Source organism: Melanotaenia boesemani, chromosome 22 (assembly GCF_017639745.1).
Source record: "Melanotaenia boesemani isolate fMelBoe1 chromosome 22, fMelBoe1.pri, whole genome shotgun sequence".
Lineage (NCBI taxonomy): Eukaryota > Metazoa > Chordata > Actinopteri > Atheriniformes > Melanotaeniidae > Melanotaenia > Melanotaenia boesemani.
The window spans coordinates 20,079,570-20,104,281 of record NC_055703.1 but is presented as its reverse complement, the minus strand read 5'-3'; the positions used below and the strand labels follow the sequence as shown (position 1 = coordinate 20,104,281).

At 37.2% G+C, this 24,712-nt stretch overlaps 1 protein-coding gene across 1 annotated transcript in view; it reads right to left on the bottom strand.

The window, feature by feature from the left end:
* The window catches only part of lama2 (laminin, alpha 2), a 177,301-nt gene that overhangs the window by 26,756 nt on the left and 125,833 nt on the right, over window positions 1–24,712 (bottom strand). Inside the window, exons 36-51 of the mRNA XM_041975323.1 lie at window positions 24,122–24,315; window positions 21,435–21,577; window positions 20,106–20,204; window positions 18,566–18,677; window positions 14,010–14,172; window positions 10,491–10,569; window positions 10,276–10,407; window positions 8,605–8,721; window positions 8,178–8,341; window positions 7,635–7,773; window positions 6,385–6,487; window positions 4,813–4,929; window positions 4,306–4,488; window positions 3,946–3,951; window positions 3,137–3,291; window positions 1,682–1,825 (exon numbers count right to left, since the gene is read on the bottom strand). Coding sequence (XP_041831257.1) covers window positions 1,682–1,825; window positions 3,137–3,291; window positions 3,946–3,951; window positions 4,306–4,488; window positions 4,813–4,929; window positions 6,385–6,487; window positions 7,635–7,773; window positions 8,178–8,341; window positions 8,605–8,721; window positions 10,276–10,407; window positions 10,491–10,569; window positions 14,010–14,172; window positions 18,566–18,677; window positions 20,106–20,204; window positions 21,435–21,577; window positions 24,122–24,315 — 2,050 coding nt within the window. The remainder of the gene's footprint in view (window positions 1–1,681; window positions 1,826–3,136; window positions 3,292–3,945; window positions 3,952–4,305; window positions 4,489–4,812; window positions 4,930–6,384; window positions 6,488–7,634; window positions 7,774–8,177; window positions 8,342–8,604; window positions 8,722–10,275; window positions 10,408–10,490; window positions 10,570–14,009; window positions 14,173–18,565; window positions 18,678–20,105; window positions 20,205–21,434; window positions 21,578–24,121; window positions 24,316–24,712) is intronic.

Below are 24,712 nucleotides of genomic sequence, written 5' to 3'. Positions count from 1 at the left end.
TCATATTAAGGTTTAAATCAGCCAAGTTATGCAAGCTGCACATCATACCGCACATTTCTGAACTAGAGGGCACCACAGATCCACCTCAACCCAACAGGTGTGCCCCAGCTGTTGCCTTGAGGTGATTAGGAAGAGAATCCTGATATGCAAGACTAGAGTTTATTCACAGAGCTTCCTGTAAAACCTCCAATGAAACTGGCTTTTTGTCTTAAATGATAAGACAAAAGAGTTCTGCAACACTACTGGTGGAAAACCAAGATGATGAAGCAGAGGTGTCCAAAATCTCTTAGTACTGAGAGTCTACTGGAGTATTTGTCATGCAGTGAAAAGTAAAGTGTTTTTACACCTAACTCTGATTTATTCTGAAGGGATAAAGGCCGAAGTTTTCTCCATCTGTCCTTGAAAGTGGATTTTCACACAATCCTGCTTTATTTTGAGTAACAATCTTATTATTTATGTAAAAGTCAAAAACAAGAAAAAAAAAATGAGTATGTGCTCTTGTCTGAAGTGCATACACAGCATTATTATTCATATAGAATTATGCACAATTAGAGATTATCAAGGAGTCACATTTGAAGACACAAACGACACACACACACATACACACGTTTCTGATCTCTCCAGGGTGAAGGCGATTATTCATTAGCACAGATCACAGGGCAGCATCGTTATTATTCAACTAGCATTACACACTATTAGTGAGATGTTAGACATGTGCGCGCACACACACACACACACACACACAGCATTACTATTCATACTGCATTAGAATATCAGTCAGAGACACACACACGTACACACACATATACAAGCATGTTTAAGTCTTCCCAGTCAGATGAAGCAAAGCAAAGATTTCTCAGGGGAAATCAGGCTAAAGCTGAGAGCTACATAAACTTGTTCTTAATTGCTGCTTCTCTTTTACATACAAACACACACACAAACACTTTGGGACTATCACTGGTACCTTAAAACATGAGTGTTTATAGTGGTGCTGCTGGGTAAGTGTCAAGATGTATTAATTATTCTCATATTAGACAAATCACTCAGGGAGTATGTGCAGGCTGTGTGTTAGCACCGATTTGTATGTACAATGTGATGGATGGACATGTGTTTCTCTTGTGCATGCAGATTTTATGGAAGCTGAAATGCTGGCCCCTTGCATTTATGATAAATGTTGCAAAATATAAAACACTTCAACATAACACTTAATATGATTAATGCATTAACATGAAACTCAAAGGAAAAAAATATTTAAATTTTACCATTTCTCCCAGATCATCTCAACCTTTTATGATTTACAGGGCTGTGAATTTACATTTCTGTATTTACTAAACATGATAAATTTGACTTTGCTCTAATCAGGATTTTCCTAATTTCCAGAAGAGTTATTATTATGGTCATTATTATGATCATCATTAATATTATTATTGGCTACTTTCAAAGTGAGAACCCTTGTTTTTTGGATCAAAATGAAATTTACTTCTTCTTTAGGACTGAATTGAGGTAATTTGGAAAGGTAACTTTAACTTATTAAAATATATAAAATATCTAATCTAATAAAATATCAAGTTTATGTGTAAAAGTTTAGACTATTATCCTTTTCACAGTATATTTTTTTACATTCAGAACCGAACTATGTGAACTCACATTAATTTGTGCTGCATGCAAAACATATACTTACAAATTTGACAGATCCCAGGTAGAAAAGGAGGTTGTCAGGCGAGGTTGTTTTAACATGAAGGACAATGGTATTGTACCTTCCTTTTCTAATATCAGGGCGGTAACTGCGGAGACAGTCCCCACCTGATGACACAGATACTTTGATCTGGAAATGGACAAAAAAAAAAAAAAAAAAAAGAATCAACATCAACTTTCATTTAAACAAAACTTAAGTTTAGCATTTCACTGTCACTATTTTGATCTTTCTGGAACCAGATGTGAGCATATTTAGACAAGAAGCTGGAATTGGAGACTGATAATGCAATGATCACTGGAAAAAAATGCATATCTTTAAGAAAAATATCTTTAATAGAGAAATTATTAAATAATAAATAAATAAATAAATCACCACCTAGTCAGTGATATTGCATTTTAAGGAACGTGTGCACAAGCTGACAAGTCTTTACTGTTTTTCTGCAGTCTACAATACAAATGCCTCTGGGTGGACCAGGGGCCTATACCTATACTATATAGCATGTAAACATACTCAGGGTTTCTTAGTTATTTGGGTATCAAACCTTAACAGTGGAGATCTCACTAAGAGGGAAAACTGCACTGCTGATGGATGCGATTAGTCAACCCCGTATATCACTTTTCTCTAAAAATTAATTTAAGCGTATAAAAACAACTTTCTCCAAGACTTTTAAAAGGAACAGGAGTTTGTAAATTGTCTAAAGTTTGAATAAATGGATGGGTCCAGGCCTGTTTTTGCACCACAGCATGGTTAAAAACGTCAGATCCGTGAGAGGGGAAGGCTCAAACTGGTCAAAGACAGCAGAGCAAAAAACTGAAAAGGAGAGGTCATATGAAGAAGCTGAAATAAGTGATTTAGTTAAAGAAACTTTGTCAGAAAAACAAACAAACAAAAAAAAAAAAAACGGATAAAACCTTCACAAATTTCAGGTGAAGCATCGAAACTGGCTGACTGGGGCGCATTGAGAATAGAGTTTATAGTGCCACAGAGAACACACAGCTTGTTACAGATGAAAAATATTCTCTGGATTTGTCAATACTTCTGTTTTGAAAAATAATCTTTACAAGGGTCTACTTGTTAAAAACAGGAACGGAGTTGCTAAGTTGGCAGCATTAGGGAGCAATGGCGGCAGGTCTACTTGAAATATTTGTACGGATTCACCTGTGGAAGCTGCAGAGGTGTGCTGTCTTTAGGAAAACAATCAGTTTTTTCTATTGTTTGAAGGTGCAGTTAAATGATGTCATCGGGCCAGAAATGTGTGATCATGTGATATGACAATATTACATTTTCTACCAGTATTATCATGAACAATACAATATTGCACACCCCTAGTACAGAGCAAGACAAAAAATTCAAAGTTGAATTAAATTACTTCAGAGCCGTAGACGATAGGACAGTGTTGTGATGCATGCTGCTGAACACGTGAGCATCTGGACAACTTACTGAATTAGCTTGTTTCCTGGCCTGGTTAATCAGCTCCTTGATTTGTGAGATGTTGCGCTTCAGATTGTCTTCCAGCTTTTTGATTGGCTGTAGCTTTTCCAACAGTCTGTCAGCTTCATCCTCTAAATCTTTAACTTTAGCTCCTGCAGCATGAACTGAGGGTAGAGAAAGGTTAATTATGTTAAGTATACTGGAAAGCATAATATTTATCATCATAATACTCCAAGGTCTATCAAAGCTGAGAGGAAGTGGAAAGCTTGCAAAGACAGGAAATCACTTAAGAGGAATACAGAAGAGGAGCAAGAAAGATTGAAAAGCTGGCGAGACGAGAGCCAAACAATTAGTGTAGCTTAAACTTCAAACAACTGCTTGACTTTCATATAATGTATACTGCATAAGTTTGAAACTGAAAAAAAGACAGAAAAATTAGAAAATGAAATTTAAACAGAAGTTTCTATGCCTTGCAATGTGTAGAGCTCTCATGCTCATGCCGAACAGAGGCATTATTAGAAGCAACTTCTAACTTTACAGCTATAAAAGATAAGATTAGTGTGTGGTGCACCAATACCGTTCCCAAAATCTGTTCACAGGTACATACTTGAAGTCAATTAATCCCAGAGCACCATAATTAAACAGCGATGTCGGTGATCTGGTGTTAAAAATGTGTTTAAAATGTCTTAAAAAAACTAAACAAAACAACAATGGACTAGAAATCTGTGCTGCCACAGAGACAATGTTGTAACTACATGGTACTGGTGCACCACTTCCATGAATAGAGGCTCATATTAAAGTAAGTGAAGTATACATACTGATTGCTGTGGGGATTGAAAAAAAGAGAGACAGAGAGAAAAATATCACAATTCAATAGAATTCAACAATCTAAGTGGCTCTGAGACATAAACTTCATATCTCCCCAGAGTGAGAAGTAACAAAGAACCAGGTTTTACTGTTTAAAAAGCCCTTTTGTCACAAGAGGTAGGGAGCAGCAGCTAATAAAGTTGTGTTAAAACATATTTAAAATGTAATTAGTTATCACAGAAAATGATTTATCTAGTTAAAAAGGAAGCTTGTATTTATATTAAATGACACGTGATGAAAAAAAATGTTCCTGTTCCATTTAACTTTGGTACTACAAGATAATGCAACTACTCAGTAGTAGGGGGCTTTACTGTTTTTCTCTGGGTCCTGGATCATCTGATTGGCTGCCTTCACAGTGTCCTCCAGCTCGCTGTAGTTGTGTTGCAGACCTCCGAGGCGCAAGTTCAGCTCTCCAAGGCGTTCAAGGACATCTGTAGCTGTGGCGTTGGCATCAGCTGCTACAGCTTTTGTAGCTGCCAGCTTAGCTGCTGTATCTGTTTCAAAAGTTAAGAGTTTTTATTTAATTTATGCTCAAATATGGAGTCTTTTGGGACATTTTTGGGGGGAAATCTTGGGGACTTTAAAGATTTATTTTTCTTTTTTTTACTTCAAACTGGGATTTGAACTTGAAATCTAAGTCCTGTGTTAATTTTGGATACGTTTCTCCTTGGTCCTGCACAGCAGAGCAACTGACCTCTATTTGCTTACTGGTATTGATCCATTCTGTCTATCTTTCTACCATGTGTGCATTTTTGACCACCTCTATACTCACTCACAACACATTAAAACACACACACAGTATAATTGTGTAGTCATACCATTGGGAATGGCACTGAGCGTTTCCATGGTTCCATTAACTGCTTTGAAAAGGTCTTTGGTTTTGTCTCTTGCTGCTTTGACTCTGCCCTTCAGCCCAGCCACACTGTCAGCATTCGCTACACACACAAAAACACAACAAGTTAATGATGATGATGATCATTTGATTTGTTGCCAAGCGCCCTACTAACAAAGTCTCCATGTCCTGAATGGTTAAGAGTGAGTGGCTGCTACATAAAAATAGCAAACTTGAAAAAAAGGGTCCTTTTATGTAGTTTACTAAAGCTTCTATTAAAGTTCAAATTATAGTTTATTTATATAGCACATTTACTGCAACCGCAGTTACCTAAAGTGCTGAACAATAAAACACTTTATAGAGCAATAGATGAAGAAAAATGGCTTTGGCTGTACATGAAGATGAATTAAACCCTTGAAACCCTGGACTGAAATTTGTTTTCAAAATCCACACACCCATAAGGAATTTGAAACTAAAATATTTCTGCTGAATTTCTTCACAAAAACAAAATCAATGAAAAATAAACAATTTTCAGTTCAAATTAGGAATTTTTAATCTTTCTGCTAATTTTTACAAGTTGATGCTGTTTTAATACAGTTTGTAGATGTTAATCACACATGATAACCTTTCTGGGGATATCCTTCAAACATGTCTTTATAAAAAAGGTATGTTGACTGTATATAAACAATGTTTTCATGGAGTTTACACAGTAACTAAACTTTAGGTTGGGCTTGTATAATATGGTCATTTGTCATTTAAGACAAATTACGCGACTTTCCAACTCTGCGTTCCGGACTTGTTTGATGGTACACTAACATCTATTGTGTGCATTTCCAGAGCCGTCGTTGCCCAACAGCTTCCCAAAGCTGAGAAATTACATTATACAATTTTTTCTTCCGGGACAACGCATGAAGTTGCAGCCATAGTTTTTCTTTACACACTAGCCAGGAGATATGAACCGCCCATTTTGAATGTACACTGTGGCGGATTCAGCAAAGAAATCCAAGAAAACATTATCGGAGGAGGAAAAGAAAAGAAAGAGAAAAGGAAAAAACAAGAGATAAGACGAAGACGGTCTTTTACTGGCTGGAGAGCTCATAGATGGATGCCAAATTAGCCGTTGATAGGGGGTGAACCACTGAGCAAATCTGCAAAAGTTCTGTAGTGCATCGTTAATGTTTATCTCTGTGGCAGCTGGATTGTTCGTTGGAACCTTTACAACCAAAAGACCTTGGCAAAGGGGTTTTACAGTCCTAACCTTTATTTAGCAGGATCCCCAGCAGTATTAACTATTACTTGAGAATATTCAGCTTCACTTTTTCTGTGTTTTGTGTCACTGGTAAGGCCAAGAATGAATAAATATGTCTGAGGAAAAAAAAAAAAAGTCCTGTATTTGGTAAAAAAAACACAACAAAAAAAAAAAAAAAACATAAATCACGAATTCAGTATTTTGATCTTTAGGATTTTTGCTAAAAATAATAAATGAGAGGTTTTTACATTAATATATTTAAGCAAGCTTCTATGTAATATATACAATATATACACACAATAACTTTACCTTTGACATCATTTTGAAGTTGTTTGGCTTTGTTCAGCAGCATTTGACTCTTCTGAAGGGCATTTTGAGCTGCTTCCTTTACTGGAACATCTGGACCTAAAGCCTATATCAGGACAAAGTGGCAAAACATCACAATATAAGGTATACATGATCACAAAACTTTCACGATATATACACCTTAATATAAAATGTTATCTCAGAACATGACACAGTAGTCAGCATATGGTGCTGTCTTGCTACTTTGCATTGATAAATGAGTCTAAGAAAGGCACGAAACTTACTTTTAATCCTTTATTCACAGCCTTTAGACTCATGATGCTTTTTAGCTTCATTTCATTGTCTTGAGTACTTTATTTTTTTAATTAAATCATAGAGTAGAAATACACATAATGGATAATATATAAAAGAAAGAAAGAAAAATTATTAGTTTAAAACAGGGGTGCACAAGTCTAGTCCTCGAGATCTACTACCCTGCAACTTCTAGATGCATCCCTTCTCAAACACACCTGAATCAGTTGATTGGCTCATCACCAGGCCTCTGCAGTTCTGAATGACATGCGGATGAGAGAATTTAACCATTTGATTCAGGTGTGTTGGAGAAGAGATGCATCTAAAAGTTGCAGAATAGTAGATCTCGAGGACCAGACTTGGGCACCCCTGGTTTAAAAGGACAAACTAATAAAGTATCATAGTGATAAAGTGAGAGAAATGAACTATAACAGAATAAATGGTAAGATGGCAAAACAAAAATAAAAAAGTAAAAAGGTAAAACTGAGGGCAAATTAAATGAAAAGGAAAAACAGGGCAAAGAAGAAAAACTAAAAAAAAAAAAAAAACTAAACAGTGTAGGATGAAGGAAAAGGAAGATTACAGGTGTGTGTAGTCATGATTGTCTAATGAAAGGGGCAGAGGAAAAAAAGAAGGAGGTAGAGGAACTGAGAAGTGCTTTGATCTCTCAGCCATGACTAAAAAGAGAGCACAAGCTTACATTACTGCTACTGCATACAAGATACACACATCTTTTGTGCTGAGAGTACACTTTCATGGTCTGGATAGCTGCAGTGCTTGTGCTTAGTGCAGTGTGTATGCTGCATCTGTATCAGAGCTGGATTACACATAGCACGAGTATATACTTTATCCATTTAATCTTTTCATAGCAAGAATTTTCTGTATATATAATAGCAAATGTATTAAACATGGAAAATTTGATATATTTAACATGTTCAGATGGTGTGTATCTGAACTCTTACCAGTGCCAGCGCCTCACTTGCCCTCTGTTTGGCTGCTTTTGCCTCTTTTTCCGCTGCATCAACATTGGCTTTAATGTTACTGTAAGCATTGAATGCAGCTGTAGCATTAAAGGAGAGGTTTTTAGCTTCGGCTAAAATTCTGTGAGAAGAAGAGAGGAAAATATATCATTAAGCAGACATTAATCTACAACTACAAATATAACCGTTACATAATAAAAAAAAATACAATAAGTAGTGAAAATTCTCAATGTTTACTGATGTCATTTGAACCGCTCTGCTGACTGAAAGTGAAAGTGTCAGCTGTGACACCAAAGATAAAAAAAAAAAAAAAAATACAGACTATCCTTTCAAATGAACATGAAAGAGAAGAAATTACAACTAGGCTTCCTAAACATTTTTCATTTTAAAATTCCACATTTTTACAAACTCCAAAAAATAAATTCCAGTTCTTTTAAGACTGTGAAGTAAATCTGGTATCTAAAGCTGCACTGGTTGAAAACAGAAAATCACACATTTGTGATGACGTGATCACAGTCTATTTACCCATCTAAAATGGCTGCAGAGTCATTCAGCTGTCTGGCATGTTCCTCTGCATCATGCACACGATTAGCCAAACTACCATCACTCAAGCCACTGGTGAGGTGACGGACTTTATCATCCAGCTGGTCATGAAGAGGACCGAGCTCTTTCCCCATCTCCCCCAACTCCTGTAGATAGCAGAGAAATATATATATGTATTTATATCAAAATCTGGTTTCAGACCATTTCTTATTTCTAATAACTTAAGCTTTCCAATAATTTTTTCATAATCTACAATCTTTAACTCTGATTTCCTCATTTTATAATTTCCACCTGGGATCAGTAAAGTATTTTTCATTCATTTGTTGGCTACAATCTGACCACAGGCAGAATGAGCAGGACTAGACAAAGCTTTGGAAAAGTTCTAAGGTTTCAAAGATGATTTAAATACCTCTAGCTCCTTGTTGATGTTGTCAGAGAGCTGATTTGCTTCCTCAAGCAAGTTCTCTCCTTCTCCAAGGACCTTCTGTGTCTCTTGTTTCACCGCATTGATTCCAGATCGCTTCCTCTACAAGAAAACCAACTTGGATCAGTAACTGATGTTTTTTTTTTTTATCATTTCATCTTATTAAATTACAACCAGCAGACCAAACATTAACTCTGAGCTTTGAACATGAGAAATACAGTCATTTTAAAGGCTTTTTTCCACAGTGGTCAAGTTTTTTAATCTATGTATTTTGATAACCTAAAATAATTAGGCTAAAAATCATCAAGTTTTGTGGTAATGAAATAGAATGTTTGAGCTGTATAAAGAAAGATTAACCATTGAAGGATTTATTCCTGTACAGACTAGTTCTAAAAACCTGTCCATGGTACAAGGTGATCCAAGCATTGAAAATAATAAAATCACCTTCAGGACACACAAAATTAATGATTTGATAAAAACATATGAACTCAATTCAAACAGGTACATTGTGCATTCTACCTTCTGTAAAAAGTTTTCCTTTATGAAATGAATGAAAATAAAGAAAAACAAGTCACGGTCAGGGAAAGAAGGACATAATATGCTGCGTGTGTTTTGTGTGCATGTTGGAGAGATCACTCCGGAAGATCATGTATAATATTTTTGTCTGATAAAAGCTTGTCTAATTTCTGGTAGCTACAGATTTTGCCTCTGAGCTTTGCTTATAGCTAGTTCACATGTAAAAAAGGCTTAAAAGGAAATTTATATTATATAGTCGGAGGCTTACTGAAGTTTATATTCAGTCTATAAGACTAATAAACTTCACAACTTTATTTCAGTAAACCAACATATTTAGTCTGTGTACAATCAAAGCAAATGCTCTCCAATATGCATTGCTTATTACAACAGCAGCTATATTCAGTTAACAATTAGCATTGCGGCACTGATTTAACACCTAAAGGCTGGAAGACGTTTGTCATTCTGAATACAAACAGAGGCGTAAACGTTATGTTCAGGGTAAAGCACATGGCCTCCTACAGGATTATTTTTAGCAAGTTAAAAGGAAGCTACAACTCTGACAGAACGACAGTCTGCACCAAAAATCTAAAAATGGGGACTGATCTGATGGTTTGTTGATGGTGATTATGGTTTTTAGTAGATGTACAACAAACCAACTCTGTGGCACAGCAAATAAAGCAGGGCAAAGATCTGTGAGGCACGAGGTGCAGAACACTGTTGTGAACATCATAAATGCAGCAGGACTGCTAGCTAGCTTTAACTAGCAGAGTAGCTTCTTGACTATACTTACTATTTTTAGCAAGACGCTTTTTGTTTAGTACCCATTTGACTAAAGTTTCATCACAAAACTGCAGATGTATTTTGTTTGTGACAAATTCCAATTCAAAGATCAGAGTCCCAATCCAATGACTGACTGCTTCTCTTGGGCAGGAAAATGTAAATTAGCATTGTACTTATATAGCGTTTTTTAAAATGAAAAAAAAAACCCACTATCTTTACTGTACCTAGAGAATATCTTCATTATTTAAACAAAAAATGACAAATGACAATAATGAGAACAAGAAAGGATGTGGAAGAGGCATTTAGTCTTTTGCTGTCACCATGATACAATTTGATTAGTGAACCACTCTGTGCAATCACCTCCAGAGCTCTAAGGTTTGCTTGGTTTTGTTCAGCCAATGATCCAGCCTCCCTCATTTTTCCCTGGGCAGAGTTCAGTAGATCCTGGGCCTCCTGGAGCTTCCCTTCATGGTCTGAGAGCTTGTCATTTATCTTGGAAAGCCAACAGGAAATTATCATGTTAATCTCAATCTTAATTTGAGGACAAGAGAGTAGAACAACAAGGTTGTCGTTACCTCTGCTTTTAGATCTTCTGTGGCCTGATGGGGATCACCAAACATTCTTTTGACTTTCTGATACAGCTCCTCTGCTAGACTGGAAGGAGAGATCAATGGGTTTATTATTTACATTTTGAGGTAAAGTGAAATAAATTAGTACATGTGATTACCAAAATTCACAGAGGAGACAAGCAAAGTTACATTGATGTGTGACAAGTGTACTGACAAGAATTACTCAATAGAAGTGCAGTCTTTCTACAGACCCCTTAGGTAGAATTAAAATAAAAAACTGTAGCATTGAAAAGCTTTTCACATATCAGTATAATGTGCATTTGTTTGACTGTTTGGCTGGGGAGGGGGTTAAGCAAGATGTGTAAATGTGCAATATAGCATGCTCTAGAGTATTACCAGGAACACATACAATCTGTGTTAGATTAATCTACAACAAATATGCCAGTTCATCACTGGGACTAATACTTAAATAAAGTAAATAAACTAATAAGACAGATTTCTTATTAAACTGAAGATTTAACATAATGCAATACACACATTTTTCAGAGCAAAATGTGCAACGATTCGGAAACTATACACAACACAATACAAAGAACTTGTGATCACGCTTTGTTTAAAAAAAATCTTTCAGATATATTTATATCAAAATATTGCAACTGCTCTCATCTTACCTACAGTTAACAGGGACTAATCTCATCTCTTGCTATGAGGAATAAGAGGCCTGGGCTGGCCCTAAACCCGGGGAGGATGTTATTCCCCAGAAAGTGAATAAAAGAATTTAAGTGATGTGCAGAGCACAAGACTTGAACCAAAAAAAAACACATGATACTAAAGGCTTTTGAAGATGTAATACTCCAACAGAAGCACTTTGGAACTGGTGAGGGGAAAAAACAACACCGGGTCTAGAGGGCTGCACTGGGATTGGGATCCTGCAGGACCAGGAGGGTTTAACATTTCTGTGGGAAGGAATAAGTGGTCAGAAAGTAACTGCCAAGTTAGGAGGGCCTGTTAGAGAGTACATGGGTGAAATGAACATTTGAGAGTTGTTTCCACCCATTTAGTCATGTGACATTCTAAAAGGCAGCAATGGTCCACGGGACCCAATGCACATCCCATGGGAGCAGGCAGATGTTAAATAATTCAGTGGAGACAGGACTGAGATAGTCCTGCTATTGGTAATTTTTTAGGGGTTTTACCATTTGTATGTTGTCAGAAGGTGAGCTGGCTGGGTCTCATCTGCCTCTTTAAGCGTTTGTTTTCTGCCTATATACTTACTGTCATTTACCTCAGTCAACAGGAAAGACTATAGATAAAACCTGGCTGGGAGGAACTTATCTAATCTGTTCAGCTGATCGAGTCTCCTAGCTCAACTGTGACACAGAAAGCTAACATTATGATAAAAAGATTTCAAGGCAAAAACACATGACTGAAAAGTAATAAATGCCATTTGTAAGGATGTTTAACTAGACTAACGAGCCAAGTTACCATCCATAAAACAACAACATGAGCTAACCATTTATTAGGGAGGTCTTTTTTGTGCAGTTAGCCACTCTCTGGGTATCCTCAAAAATACTTTTATACTTATACTTACTTATATTTAAAATTTTTCTTCCCATTTCTAATGTTAAACTCTCCACAACAAACTAATGCTAATGTAGACTCAGCCAGTGCATTATAGTGACATTTGTGGTGGAGACAATTATGAGGGCTTAATAGAAATGCCTTGGTCATTTAAACTTAAGTATTTGATCAGTCTGCATGAAAGGAAAAAAAAAAAAATCATAGTGACTTTTGATTGTCAGTAGATGTGGTCTGTTAAGAATTTTAAAACAGCTTTATGTTCACTGCAAATATTCTCGGCCTCCTGGCTTTGGAAGCATTTAAAACATTTTAATAACCATATGTTTACCATAAGGTCTCTTAATAAGTCTTATTTTCTAACTTCAACAGCGTAAATGAGGACAACAAGGATCCAGTGTCCTCTAGTTAACATCACTCAGAGGACAATTTCACAGAGTTTTTAGATATAAAGGAGGTAATGATTGGATATGATACATTTTTAATGAACCCTGTAGAAAATAAGAAAAAAAAAAACAAGATTATGAGTTAAAGGAAAACAAGTGTTTTCTGTTACTGATCTGTTACAAAAATACACAATATTTAAAGATATAAGATATCACATTTTCAATGGCATACTAGCAGTAAATGACAAATGCATTTTTTTATGTACAAATATAAATCTGCCTGGTTTGCTCGTTTCATATCAGCATTTATTTGCTTTTCCCTGTGTCTTTTTTTTTTTTTTTGTCTCGTCTTTGCTGCACTGGCTAAAATCTCCCCTCGGGGTTAAGTCAAATAATCAACAACAGGCTGACAGCCAAGTCATTCAGTGGCTGTAGCAATTTCTCTTTGTCTTCATTTCTCTCATTCTATCTGCCCATCTGTCAGCTGTTCTCTTCTCCCTCTGTGTTTTTCAATCTCACTCCATGTTCTTTGTATCTTTATTTCTCTCAATTTCTGCCCCTACGGTGATGTTTTTAATTAACTCATGGACCTCGTCAACATTTACTGCTGAAAGAGACAGAAAGAGACAGAGAGAGAAAAGAAAGTGGGGGGGGGGAGAATAGATTACCAACTCCACTTAACGCCTAGAGAGAGAAAGTTAATGAGAACGACAAAGTGAGAAACGCTTTGTTAAAACATCAACAGAATCATGGTTTTAGGATATGCAGAGATCAGATGTTTGCTGTGTTTATAGCTGATGATTTGAGTATCAACAAAAAAAAGGCATCAGAAAATCAAAAAAAATGTATTTAACGCATTAAAGATTTTTCCTGGTTTAACCATTTTTCTTTTACTGAAATCTATTTTTATAAAATCAGCAAACCATTTTGCTACTACTCCTGAGTGTTGTGCTGTTTGAAGAATTAGGGTGGCTTGTCTACATTTCCTGGCATAGCTCCATTCTTTCATTTATTCATTCACTCATAAATCAATTAAGCTATAATAAAAAAAAGACAACTTAGTGCAGACTTTCCAGATTTATAGATTTAAACTGCAATTGGTGTGGTGACATTTTTTGTTTCTAATTTTATAAGAACTTATGTGGAGTTTGTCTAATTGTAACCCAACCCATGATGGGAAATATCCCACACAACAACAAGCAAAGTCATCAACAAGTGGGAATGAGTCCCAGCAGGATACAAGTAATGTAAGTTATGGAAACAAAACAAGCGGAACAAAAACATGAGACGTCATGCAAACAGGACAGAGTAGTGGGTGTTTTGGCCATGTCTGCCAACAGAATCTAAATGACCCTTAAAAATAGAAAAAGAGAAAAGGTCATAGGAACAGGGATTATTTACCGTGTTAAAAAATTAGCATCATTTGTCATCTGTTTGAGATGCACAAGTGTCCAAAGACTAGTCTGTTTACCAAGTTTTCTTCAAGTCTTTGTTTTGGTTGTGTGTGGGAGAGAGATGCATGACCTCTGTTGTATGCATGTGCTTTTGTGTGTTTTCATACTCCTCCTCCTCCTTTGCAATGCTTTTCTGGCCTCCCAGCTGTCGCTTTCTCATCTCAGCTAGCATGGCCTGGATCTCGTCCTTCATCTTGCTCAGGCTTTTGTCTGGAGTTCCATCTTTACGCGAAAGGGTCTGGTTCAGCTCTGCAGCCTTGGATTGGAGGTCTGGGAGCACAAACACAGGGAGACTGCTGTGATTGTGCTGCAGAAGAACAGATTCAGTTCATGAAGCTGGATTTGTACATGCACTACAAAATTCTACTTCAATTTTGTAGTTATATTTCCTCAGATCTAGAGATAGTGTTAGGGGAAAACATTGTGAAAGTATATATAACAAATGAATTCAGATGATTTTGCCCTTTAGCTTTCATCAACAGCTCAAATTTACTTTATCATCTTGAAAACATTGAAGAGAAGGGCTTTACAACCAGCTGAGAAGTTTATTTAAATGTTAGCAAACAGTTCCAGCTATAAGATATTCATTCTTTTATGTATCCTGAGGAAAAAAAATCTTGCGTTCAGGTAAATTAAAAAAAAGAACTTTTATACAACTAATAAATTTGACTGAGTTAATCTGATCTTTGTCTGGGTTAAAGAAAAGCTCTAAGGGGTCAACAGGGCTGTTTAAAACTGAAATATTTTTGGAAAAGCAGCTATTTGGTGACATCTAATGGTCAAGTTGCAAACTGCAACCAAATGAATACCCCCCCCCATGAAAAGTGATCTGAAAAAAAAAACACACACATTTCAATGAAAAACAACTTATATAACATTAGATTACACATGTGCTGTTCCAGACACACTGTATACAAGATCCGGTCTTTACAAAAAATGTACAATCTGAAACAGACCGATTCATCTTAATGGATTAGAAAATGGAAAGAAAATTGGAGCATTTAATCTTCAGTCATTTAAACACACACTCAAGCCAGACACACACTCACAGGTGATCTGTTTTAGCACCTTTCAAAACCAATGATTTTAACAGCTGCATACATGCCCTGCCTTTTATCAAATTAGATGAAATAAGATAAAATCTCAAGCTAATTAGTGATAAAGCTAGACTAAAACACTCTGAGGTTCTCTTGAATACTACTCAAACTGCTGGGATTTAATGAGGGGCATGTTTGTGTATCCATCTGTGCAAAAGCAAAACATAGGAGGGGAAAAAAACGTGTATATTTATTTCTGTAATGTGAGTTTGAATGCACCAAGCTGTTTGTGTGTGATGTGTCTGCAGTGACGAAACATTCCCTTCTCATTTGAAATGTAAACTTGATGTGATTAAAGAAAGCCGAAATCCGACAAGTGTATGTGTGAATGTTTGCTGGGGTGTGTGGCGATGCACCATTTTCTCTCATTTGAAATGTAAACATGAAGTGATTAAAGCAAGACACAAGTAAAGTCGTCATGCTAATGAACAGCTGTAATGCATGTGTGTATGTGTGTGCATGCTACTTTTGTACCAGTGGGTGTTACTGTATCTGTCTGTAAGAGTGTGTCACAGCCATATAATTACATAGTGGGATTTAAAAACCAATTAAACACTTAAAACGTGGATGAAATCATATAATGCATCTAGTAAACACAGGCACACACACACATACACACACAAATAAAAATGGTGTGTCTGTGTGTGCACAGTTGTATGAATATGTGCATGCTGGCATCAGTGTTTGTGTATCTGGTGTGTATGTGAATGTGTGATAGCCACTAATTAAGTCTCTAATTGCTACTCTCAATCATCCAGTGAGCCAGGACACAGTCTCTTTTTTCCTCTCTCAGAAACATACGCACACACACACATACACACTATAATCACACTGTGATTAGGCAGAGGGCCAGAGAGCTTGGAGCAACAACAACGAGAGGACAGTTTCATCACAGCCAGCCTGAATGTGTTGGTTTGGTAACTTTCTTTTCTTCCCCCGAAGCTATAAAATATTCATAACAGTAATCAAAATAAATTATTGAATTGCTGTTTCATACATTTTTTTGTAACATCACAGTGAAATTTAAGTCATTCATACACTATGCTGAAACAATAAATAATAATAATAATACATTTTATTTAAAGCGCCTTTCAGGGCACCCAAGGACGCTGTACAAAACAAATAAGAAAACATTAACAGTTCAGGAAAATCAAACAACACAATTAAAAAACCTAAACATAAAAGGCAGTGTGGCGAGAAAGTGATTGAAAATGAGGTTACAGACAGTATGCTGTTCTGAAAAGATGGGTTTTGAGTTTGGAAATGAAGGTGAGGAGAGAGTCGCTATTGCGGAGGTCAGGCGGAAGTGCGTTCCAGAGCTGGGGAGCAGAGAAAGCTCTGCTACCCATGGTGCTGAGGCGGGCAGGAGGGACAGAGAGATGGATAGAAGAGGAGGAGCGAAGACATTTGGAAGGGGTGACTATGTGGAGAAGATCTGAGAGGTAAAGGTGAGAGTTTATGTATGGATTTGTATGTATAGAGGAGGATCTTGTATTCTATCTTGTACTTAATGGGACGCCAGTGGAGTTCTTGCAGGATGGGAGTGATGTGATGAAAGGAAGGAGTTCGGGTGATGATGCGGGCAGCAGAGTTCTGAACCATTTGGAGATTCTGAAGGGATTTTTGTGGGAGGCCAAAGAAGAGAGAGTTGCAGTAATCCAGGCGGGAGGTAAAAAGGCTGTGCACAAGGATAGAGGTGGTGTGGCGGGTGGGGGAAGGGCTAAGACGGTTGATATAACCTCTCGTATATCATAGTGAAATCATTCACATACACTATACTGAAACCTCTCATACATTATACACTATACTGAAACTGCCTCTTATATACTATACCGACATGCTCTTATACAATATATTGAAATGCTCTTATATCCTGTTGCTGTCATGATTCACGGAACAACATGAGACAAGAGGGAATAAGCAGCTCCGCTGCACAAACAGAGACTACCAGAGATCCACTATAGCAGACATGTAGATGCAAATGTTGGTGCAGAGCAAGCTGAAAAAAGAATGGGGGAAAACTGAGTGTGGCTCATCTTTTCTATCTTGCCTCTCCACATCCCGCCATCATAACAGAGACAAATGTATGGGGTTTATCATGGCGCGCATGCATTAATTGTGTTAAAAATATTAACGCAATAAATTAGTTACCGCCATTAACACGTTATTTTTGACAGCCCTAGTTATGACCTATATAGAAATTTGATTGCTCCAACAAAAGCCATCCCTCCCAGAGTGAAACATCTGGACAGAAACACGCAGTTCTGCATGTGAGAGAATGTTTTACACTAACATCTTGCCAGCTTTAAAACTAGAAATTATGTTTCTGTAGTGTGTTGTTACTGTATTGTTGCTGTTGTCTTGGCCAAAGTGATACTCTTTTCATTAAATAAAGGGTAAAATAAGTGTGGCTAAACGAGAATGTTTACCAAAAAGCATAAAAACATGGAGATTATAGGATGAAATGGTAAATTTATTCTTTTTAAAAATCTTTTTTTACTAAAAGCTATTCTAAAGTTGCATGTTTTATGTGTATTTGAAAAATACTGCTCACAGTAAAAATCCTGCAGAGAAACTTCAAAGCTTGTTTTTATTTTCTGGTTTGCAATCTTGCTGTTGCCACTCACATTCAGACTCAGCTGGCAGTCATTTTCAACAAAAAGAGTAACACAGCAGACAGACAAGCAACATAAGCAACAAGCTGGTGATAAAGGAACATTTAGTGGGGCAAAAAGGCAAATTCTTCCCTCAGGAGATTCCATTAAATGGAACAATGTGGATAAGAAAAAAATACTACACTCGCTGCCAATAAGAACAAAACACAGCTGTAATACAAGATGCATGCATGTAAAAACAAATGTTAGAGTAATTCCCTCCATCAACTGTACTTATGCACATTATACAACATGTTTTGCTTGCAACTACAAAGAACTATCCAGCAGCAGGCGTAGGCATAGCTACTTGCAAAACAAAATAAAGTAAAATGAACCACTGCACACTGTTCTCGTGGTGGGAGACTTTTTATCACCATGGTTAGTAATGCTGCAGCCTGCTGGATCTGTTTCTCTTGTTCATGCAACACTTTGCACCAGCAGCTGGCACCAAGTGCTGGCAGCTGGTCCGTGAACCTGTGTTTCAGCTACTTTTTCACTATCAAGCTAACAAGGAAGTAGTAAGCTGTTTCGGCTGTCTCCCCTTTTGAAGTGTGCAAATATGATTTGTAGTACTACAACACCTGAGTAGTTTGGATTTGGTTATTATATATCCAGTTCACCCATCTCTTCTTGAAGATGCTGCATCTCTTTTTAAACACCATTTTGAAGATGGCATGTCATATTTATTCGATTATTCTTTTTTTCAATTTTTTCATATTGCTACATCCCATTTTCCTGTAATTTAATAACCTCCATTTGCCTGCAGGATCCCTTACATTTGATAAAACATAATAAAATGTGCTCCAGTGACAAATGAAACTAGTGAAAACAATAGACAAATGCTTCCAAAAAACTAAGCTGGCAGGATTTGGAGGCAGCTAATGGAAGAAAGTTGGTGCGCATTTCTGCTACCTTTTGCTCCCAGCAGTGTGTCCTTGATGAACTGCTCCAGGTCTTCAGCTCGTTGATGAATCCTGTCAGCATCATCCTCCACCTGCTCGCCGTCAGCAGACACCTTAGTGGCCTGTACAAACACAGATACATCATAAAATAATAAACAAGTGTTAAATAAGTGAACATGCTGACTTCTGCTTGAGGAGGGACGGATGAGGTCTTGGAAGTAAAAGATGACAGCAGTGAGTACACAATATACACACACCAACAATATTACTGTGTGCAAAAAACAAAAACAAAGATTGATGACTTACTGACACAAAGAGAAAACACAACCTCACACGTAACACTCAAGAGACGAAACACAAGAGATGGATGAATGTGACAGATGAAAACACTTCCCAATATACTCAATTTAGCACATACACACAAATGTTCATGTGCACACAGTGAGAGAGAGTGTGTAGGTAATTACTGCTGGGATTTGACAAGACCATGTTATATCATTTAAACTGGTGTGTGTGTGTGAGCACTTATGATGGGGTAAGGGGGTAGCAAGGTTGTCAATTAATGTCAAGGCCTCAGTACCTAAAAGGGCGTAGCTTGACAGCATGAATGCAAGTGTTATTTTCCTCCACCTGGTGTGTGTAGACCCTTCAACTAAAAAAAAAGTTATGTTTTTATTTTAGCTAAATCATTTCATGGAGAACTGTGAAACTATTTCTTAAGTAAAAAACAAAGTGAGCGTGAAGTAAGACAAAGAGTGTATAGAATTCTCCTTTCTGATTAAGATGGATAAATACTTATTTATAACTCTTCATTTTATTCATTACTTGACCTAACCAGGCATTTTATCCTATTCACATCAAACCTGGCATCAGTGTATCAAAGTAAAAAGATCCCCAGTGATGCAGGGGGTGTAAAATCTTATTATGACAATTTTATTCTGTACTTTTAAAGTATTATCAAACAACATTAAAAAAGGAGCCCTTGCAAATTTGCTGATAACCAGTACTCTAAAGCCATGCTTGTTCAAGCCTGTTCCTATTTGGTTTTTATAACCACAGATAGGAACACATGTAAACATGTGGTCTTCTTGTTGACAGCTGGTGGATGATGTGGAGAAAAATAAATGAAATTGCACTGCTCAGATTAAGACAACAAAGCTCAGTGTTTGCAAGTAAGTAGCCATGTAAACAACAAATTACTTTAAAATAGATAAATAAGCAAATGTGTTAAATATGTCTTTTAGAACATGATGGATACTCTGTTGAGGGGCAAAAGTTCTGCAACATAACTTTTACCCCAACTATAGAAGACACCTTTAGGTTAATCATGTGCCCAATGTGTCATAATATGGCTATACGTTCTCACTCTGGAGACTGAACATAAATCTGGCAAAACTAATGAGCAACAATTGCCCTGAGCTATGACTCACTGTCTGCCACAGTCTAGATTTGTTCCACATCTGCTGCTACAGACAAAGTTAAATGAGGATGAGAAGAAAAGGCAAACAAAAACTACGGGTGAGTTGAAAGGAAAACAAAAAAGTTTTTACCCTGCTGTGCAGTTGGTCCATCTCTACGACCAGTGATCCCATATTGGAGTCAGCCAGTTGCAATAATCTCTCCGGAGCTTTCTGAGGTGACAACATGTGCTTTAAGAGAGAAACGAAGACATAAAGGAATTACAGAGTGAAATGTCTGTCATACTTTGGCCTGGGGCGAGGCTTTGCTGTGAACTCCAGGGCTGCAAACAAGAAAGGCAAAAGCAAGTGGCAAGAAAGAATTACACAGCCAAAATATCACAGCAAAAGAACTTCATCTTTTTCTTGGTAAAACAACTAATTTGCTGCATGACCTATTTTCTCTGCAAATTCTCTTCACTGATGGATGTCCTTTTGTTTAGAATTAAGAATTTTTTCTCCTCCCTGAACATGCCCATGTGGTAAATGTTTACCAGCAGAAAACAGTCCATTACATCTACAGAATATTTAACTTAAAGTGGTCATGAATGCAGGTAGACATTTTGTAACCTAGAACAAGTAGTTAGGATTTCTAGCCCTAAGAAAGTGATGTTACGGTCTAAAGCCGACCAAGACTTTGTCATTTACATGCAACTATAACAGCCTGTGTGATGGTGTGCATTAATGTCAGAATGTATTCTAGCGTTTTTAGTGTTTTTACTAAAGTGCTGTTGTGTCACTGATGGAAAATAATAGTATTGATCCATATAACCACCCCTTTATTCTTATGATAGCTTTGTGACTTGTCAAAAACGGCAACATCTCGCATCTTGTAATTATTTTTCTTGTAGCTCAAACCTGACATTGTGTCTGGATTGAAGCAGACCAAACTATTAAACAAAGGTTAAACTCTCCCAGTCTCATGAGCAACATTTATTTAATTAGATCATAAAGTATCCATTATGGCTCACAACCAATGTGCCATTCAATGATTATGTTTGTCTAATTTCAGATATAGTAAATAGACCCCATCATGTTTTTTGGAAGGTGGCAGGGCTCAGCAATAGAGATAGGTAAAGAACTTGAGCATCAGGTGGAAACTAGGAGTAGAGTTGCTGCTCCTCCAAATTTAAAGGTGTCATCTGCAATGGTATGAACCTCTGATTAGGATGGAACCCTATCATCTCCCTTTGGAAGTCTTTCGACCATAACTAATCAGCTTTCACATACACACACGAGCAACATATTGCATATATGTTTAATAGGTTGCTCGTGTGTGTATTGTATGTGCAAGTGCTTTTAGTAGTACATGCATAATTTCAGAGGTGTGTGTGAGAGTTAAAAAGGCATTCTGTCCTATACAGCCCCTCACAGTTTTAAGTTAATTGATAAAACACTTTTTAATAACTCAGCTTTTCTTACCTTGAGTTCCTCTGTCATGTTCTCAAAGCGGTACAACACCTTATAAGGTGGTGGGAGGGGTGAGGTCAGAGTAACATCAGTGATGATGCGATACAGGCGGTCCATGTCGCTTATCAGCAAACCTGAGCACTCATCGTCACAGGCTATAGGAATAGATAAATACACAGTTAGGCATGGGGTGGTGCGTAATGAGGCCTGCCAAATCCATCTGAGACTTCTTCCAGACGGTCAGCATGATGTTGCGTTTGTGTTAATGTGAATGTCAAATTTCTGTGGCAGCTTAAGCTGAGATTTGGCAGATAGAAAAAAGTCGGGAAGTCATAAAGATGTATTTTTAACACTTGAATGTGTGTTTATATAGTATGCTTTATGTGCGAGCTCATCAGGATGTGACAGTGGTGCCTGCTTGTGCTCTTGCGTTTAAGTGGCTCTGGCAGCAGAAAGACAGAGCTGGCGATGCATGAAACTCAACACAGAGAGGCAAGCACCTATTATGAGCACAGTCCGCAGGCTAAACACACACACAATAATACACATACACACACCAGGGAATTAACTAAGACACACATACATATTTTTCTGTATGGTGTGTAAAACGTCTTTTCCCCTCGGTAGCTGGAGGCTGATTTATTGCACAAATTAAAATTTCTGACAAGGGAAATCAAAGATAAATTAAATAAAATAAAAACTGTTTCTAGTCTATCAATCTCTGACAAAACCAGAACACACAATGTAACTGTTGCATTCATGCAGTCTCATGCATAAACTCAGACAAACAAGTGAATGTAAATTGTTTATGGGTGTAAAGAGCAACTTGTCAACTTAAACTTGTTGAAGGGTTACATTCATGAACATCCACGGTGTGTGAAAACACCTGCTATGACAGGTACAGCTTGTGATGCTTCACACAAAGCCTCACTGGCATCATTTTCAGCTCCATCCGGTGCTGGATGGCTGCCTGGCCGTAACAATATTAGGCAAGAGAGGTCACAGTTACTCTGCACGTGAGGAGTTCACACAAAATGTGAACTAGTTTGCTTAAATGTTGCTTGATGATTTGGATGTGCTGCAGGCTCAAATTTAGTGCACTTTGCTCAAGTCTGCCCATGTTAGATGTTAATGACACTCATTACTGTAATAAGAAAATGGATAATAAAAACTCATTTATCATCATAAACCCTCTGGTGTTTTTCTCTTTTTTTTCTGATTAAGCTCTCAGTGTGCCAGTGGTAGAATATAGTTGTTTACACCCAGCTAACACAATACCACAGAGTAGCATAATGTATGTTCTAGTTGTTTTCGCTTTAAACTGTAAGCTTCATACAAATGATAATAGTTTCCCTGATAAAGGATAATAAAGAATAAAAGTTGACTAAATTTTTATTTCAAGGCTATTTGGTTTGACTTGAGTGTTTGAGCCCTTTTAGTCTTAATTCAACATCATAATTTAAAAATCACAAAGATAAAAGACTAAAATCTAATAAAACAAATCTATACAAACTGTTTTGAAGCGAATATATAGCAGGTTGTTATATCCTGAACCAGTGTTCCTTATTGCACTGTATTTTTCTTCCTGAAGATAAACCTTTACAACCTGAAGCCGACTGCAGACATGAGCAAAGCCAGATATTGTACCTAGTCCTAATGGGTTAATAATCACATTTTTAGCGTAACTACTCAGGTTGGATGCAAGCATGATTTTATAATGGAATTAAAAATGAAGTTACACAGTGATGAGAATTGTCTGCATTTCCCCTCAAACAAAACTACCCAAAGTGTTCAGTTTTGCTTGACAGAATAGAAAAAAAAGAGAATGCAGGTTGTCAAACATCAGTTTGACTGTTCCACTGTGTGAAAACCATCAGCACCAGGACTTGTGATTAAGGTCTGGATGAAGAAGCAAGTGGTCCAGTGTCAGGGTGCACTTCAGCACACACACTGCCAATATATGAGCACACTTTCTTTTTTGTCTGAACACAAAGACATGAGCAAGCAATTTTCTCCCTGACCTGGTAGCAGCAATTTCACATCAACTTCTGTCTTATGACCTTTTTATTTCCTGTTCTCCCTGCATGCATACACTTACCTCTTGTCATGCTAATGGCAACAAATTGGCCCTGCCATTATGGTCATATTAAATTTGAATTGGCTCACAATGACATTGAAATTATTTTCTGAATGACTCGAATAAGACTTCTGCCACAATTTCCTGTCTCCCATAGCAACTCAAAAGGCCCATGACTTGCATTTCATTGCCAAAACAAAGTAAGTAAATCATAACATCAGGTGACATTGCAGATGGTTGGGCTACTGGAGCTCATGGAGAAAAATAGAAGGAAGAACAAGAGGAAGTCTGTAGGAATCATTAAGTGTAGCACCATAAACTGCAAAACTGGCTTGGCCTTTGTGATAGCTTCCAATCAGAAACCAAATGTTTTAATGATTGCAATTAGAAATTTCATTCATAGCATTCAGTGATAAAGTACTATATCCCAGTAACACTTCTTGTAAAACATGTACCTCCTCAGTGCCTTTCAATTTATGCAGTAAAGATGAGCTTTACACCACTTTTTCTTTCTAAATGTCATCTAGGATGAGAAGTATTAAAATGACAAATCAAGAAGGACCACAACCCCCTCCCTGGAAAAAAAGTTAAAAAATAAATAAATAAAGTGTGTTAGTCTTACAGATGATTCCAGATGGTCCACACACATGCCTTTCCATGCACTGGTCACACGACATTCCCGATACCCCAACCCTGCAACGGCACTGGCCCGTGACAGGGTCACACGGTCCGGGCAACGCCCCCCAGAAGGAACACTTACACTCCTCACAATGGCCACCTGGCATCCTTGGGTTACCGTGGTAACCAGTAGCACACCTAAAGAGGAAGATCATGAGAGAAAGATAGTTATTGAAGATGAGGTATCTAAGCATAGCATTTGTATGGTACACACTTCTTTGTTTAAACCCTATATAAGACAGAACGACGCATCAGGTCTTTAGGTCTTCGTTCTGGCTTTGGGACCTCCAGATTTTGCTGCAGAAATCTGTTTTGATGTCTGAACTTTTGTAATAAACTTCTTTTTATTATTCAAGTCAACGTCCAGAGACGTTTTTGCCTGAAAGCCAATTTTTCCACATCTCCTGATCAAGATACATATAAGATTTCCTCAGCACAAAGGAAACCAAACGTCACACCACAGTGGAGAGAGATTAATGATCTTACACATCACTAGGTAGTGTGATCTACAGACATATAAAACGTACAACCTGTG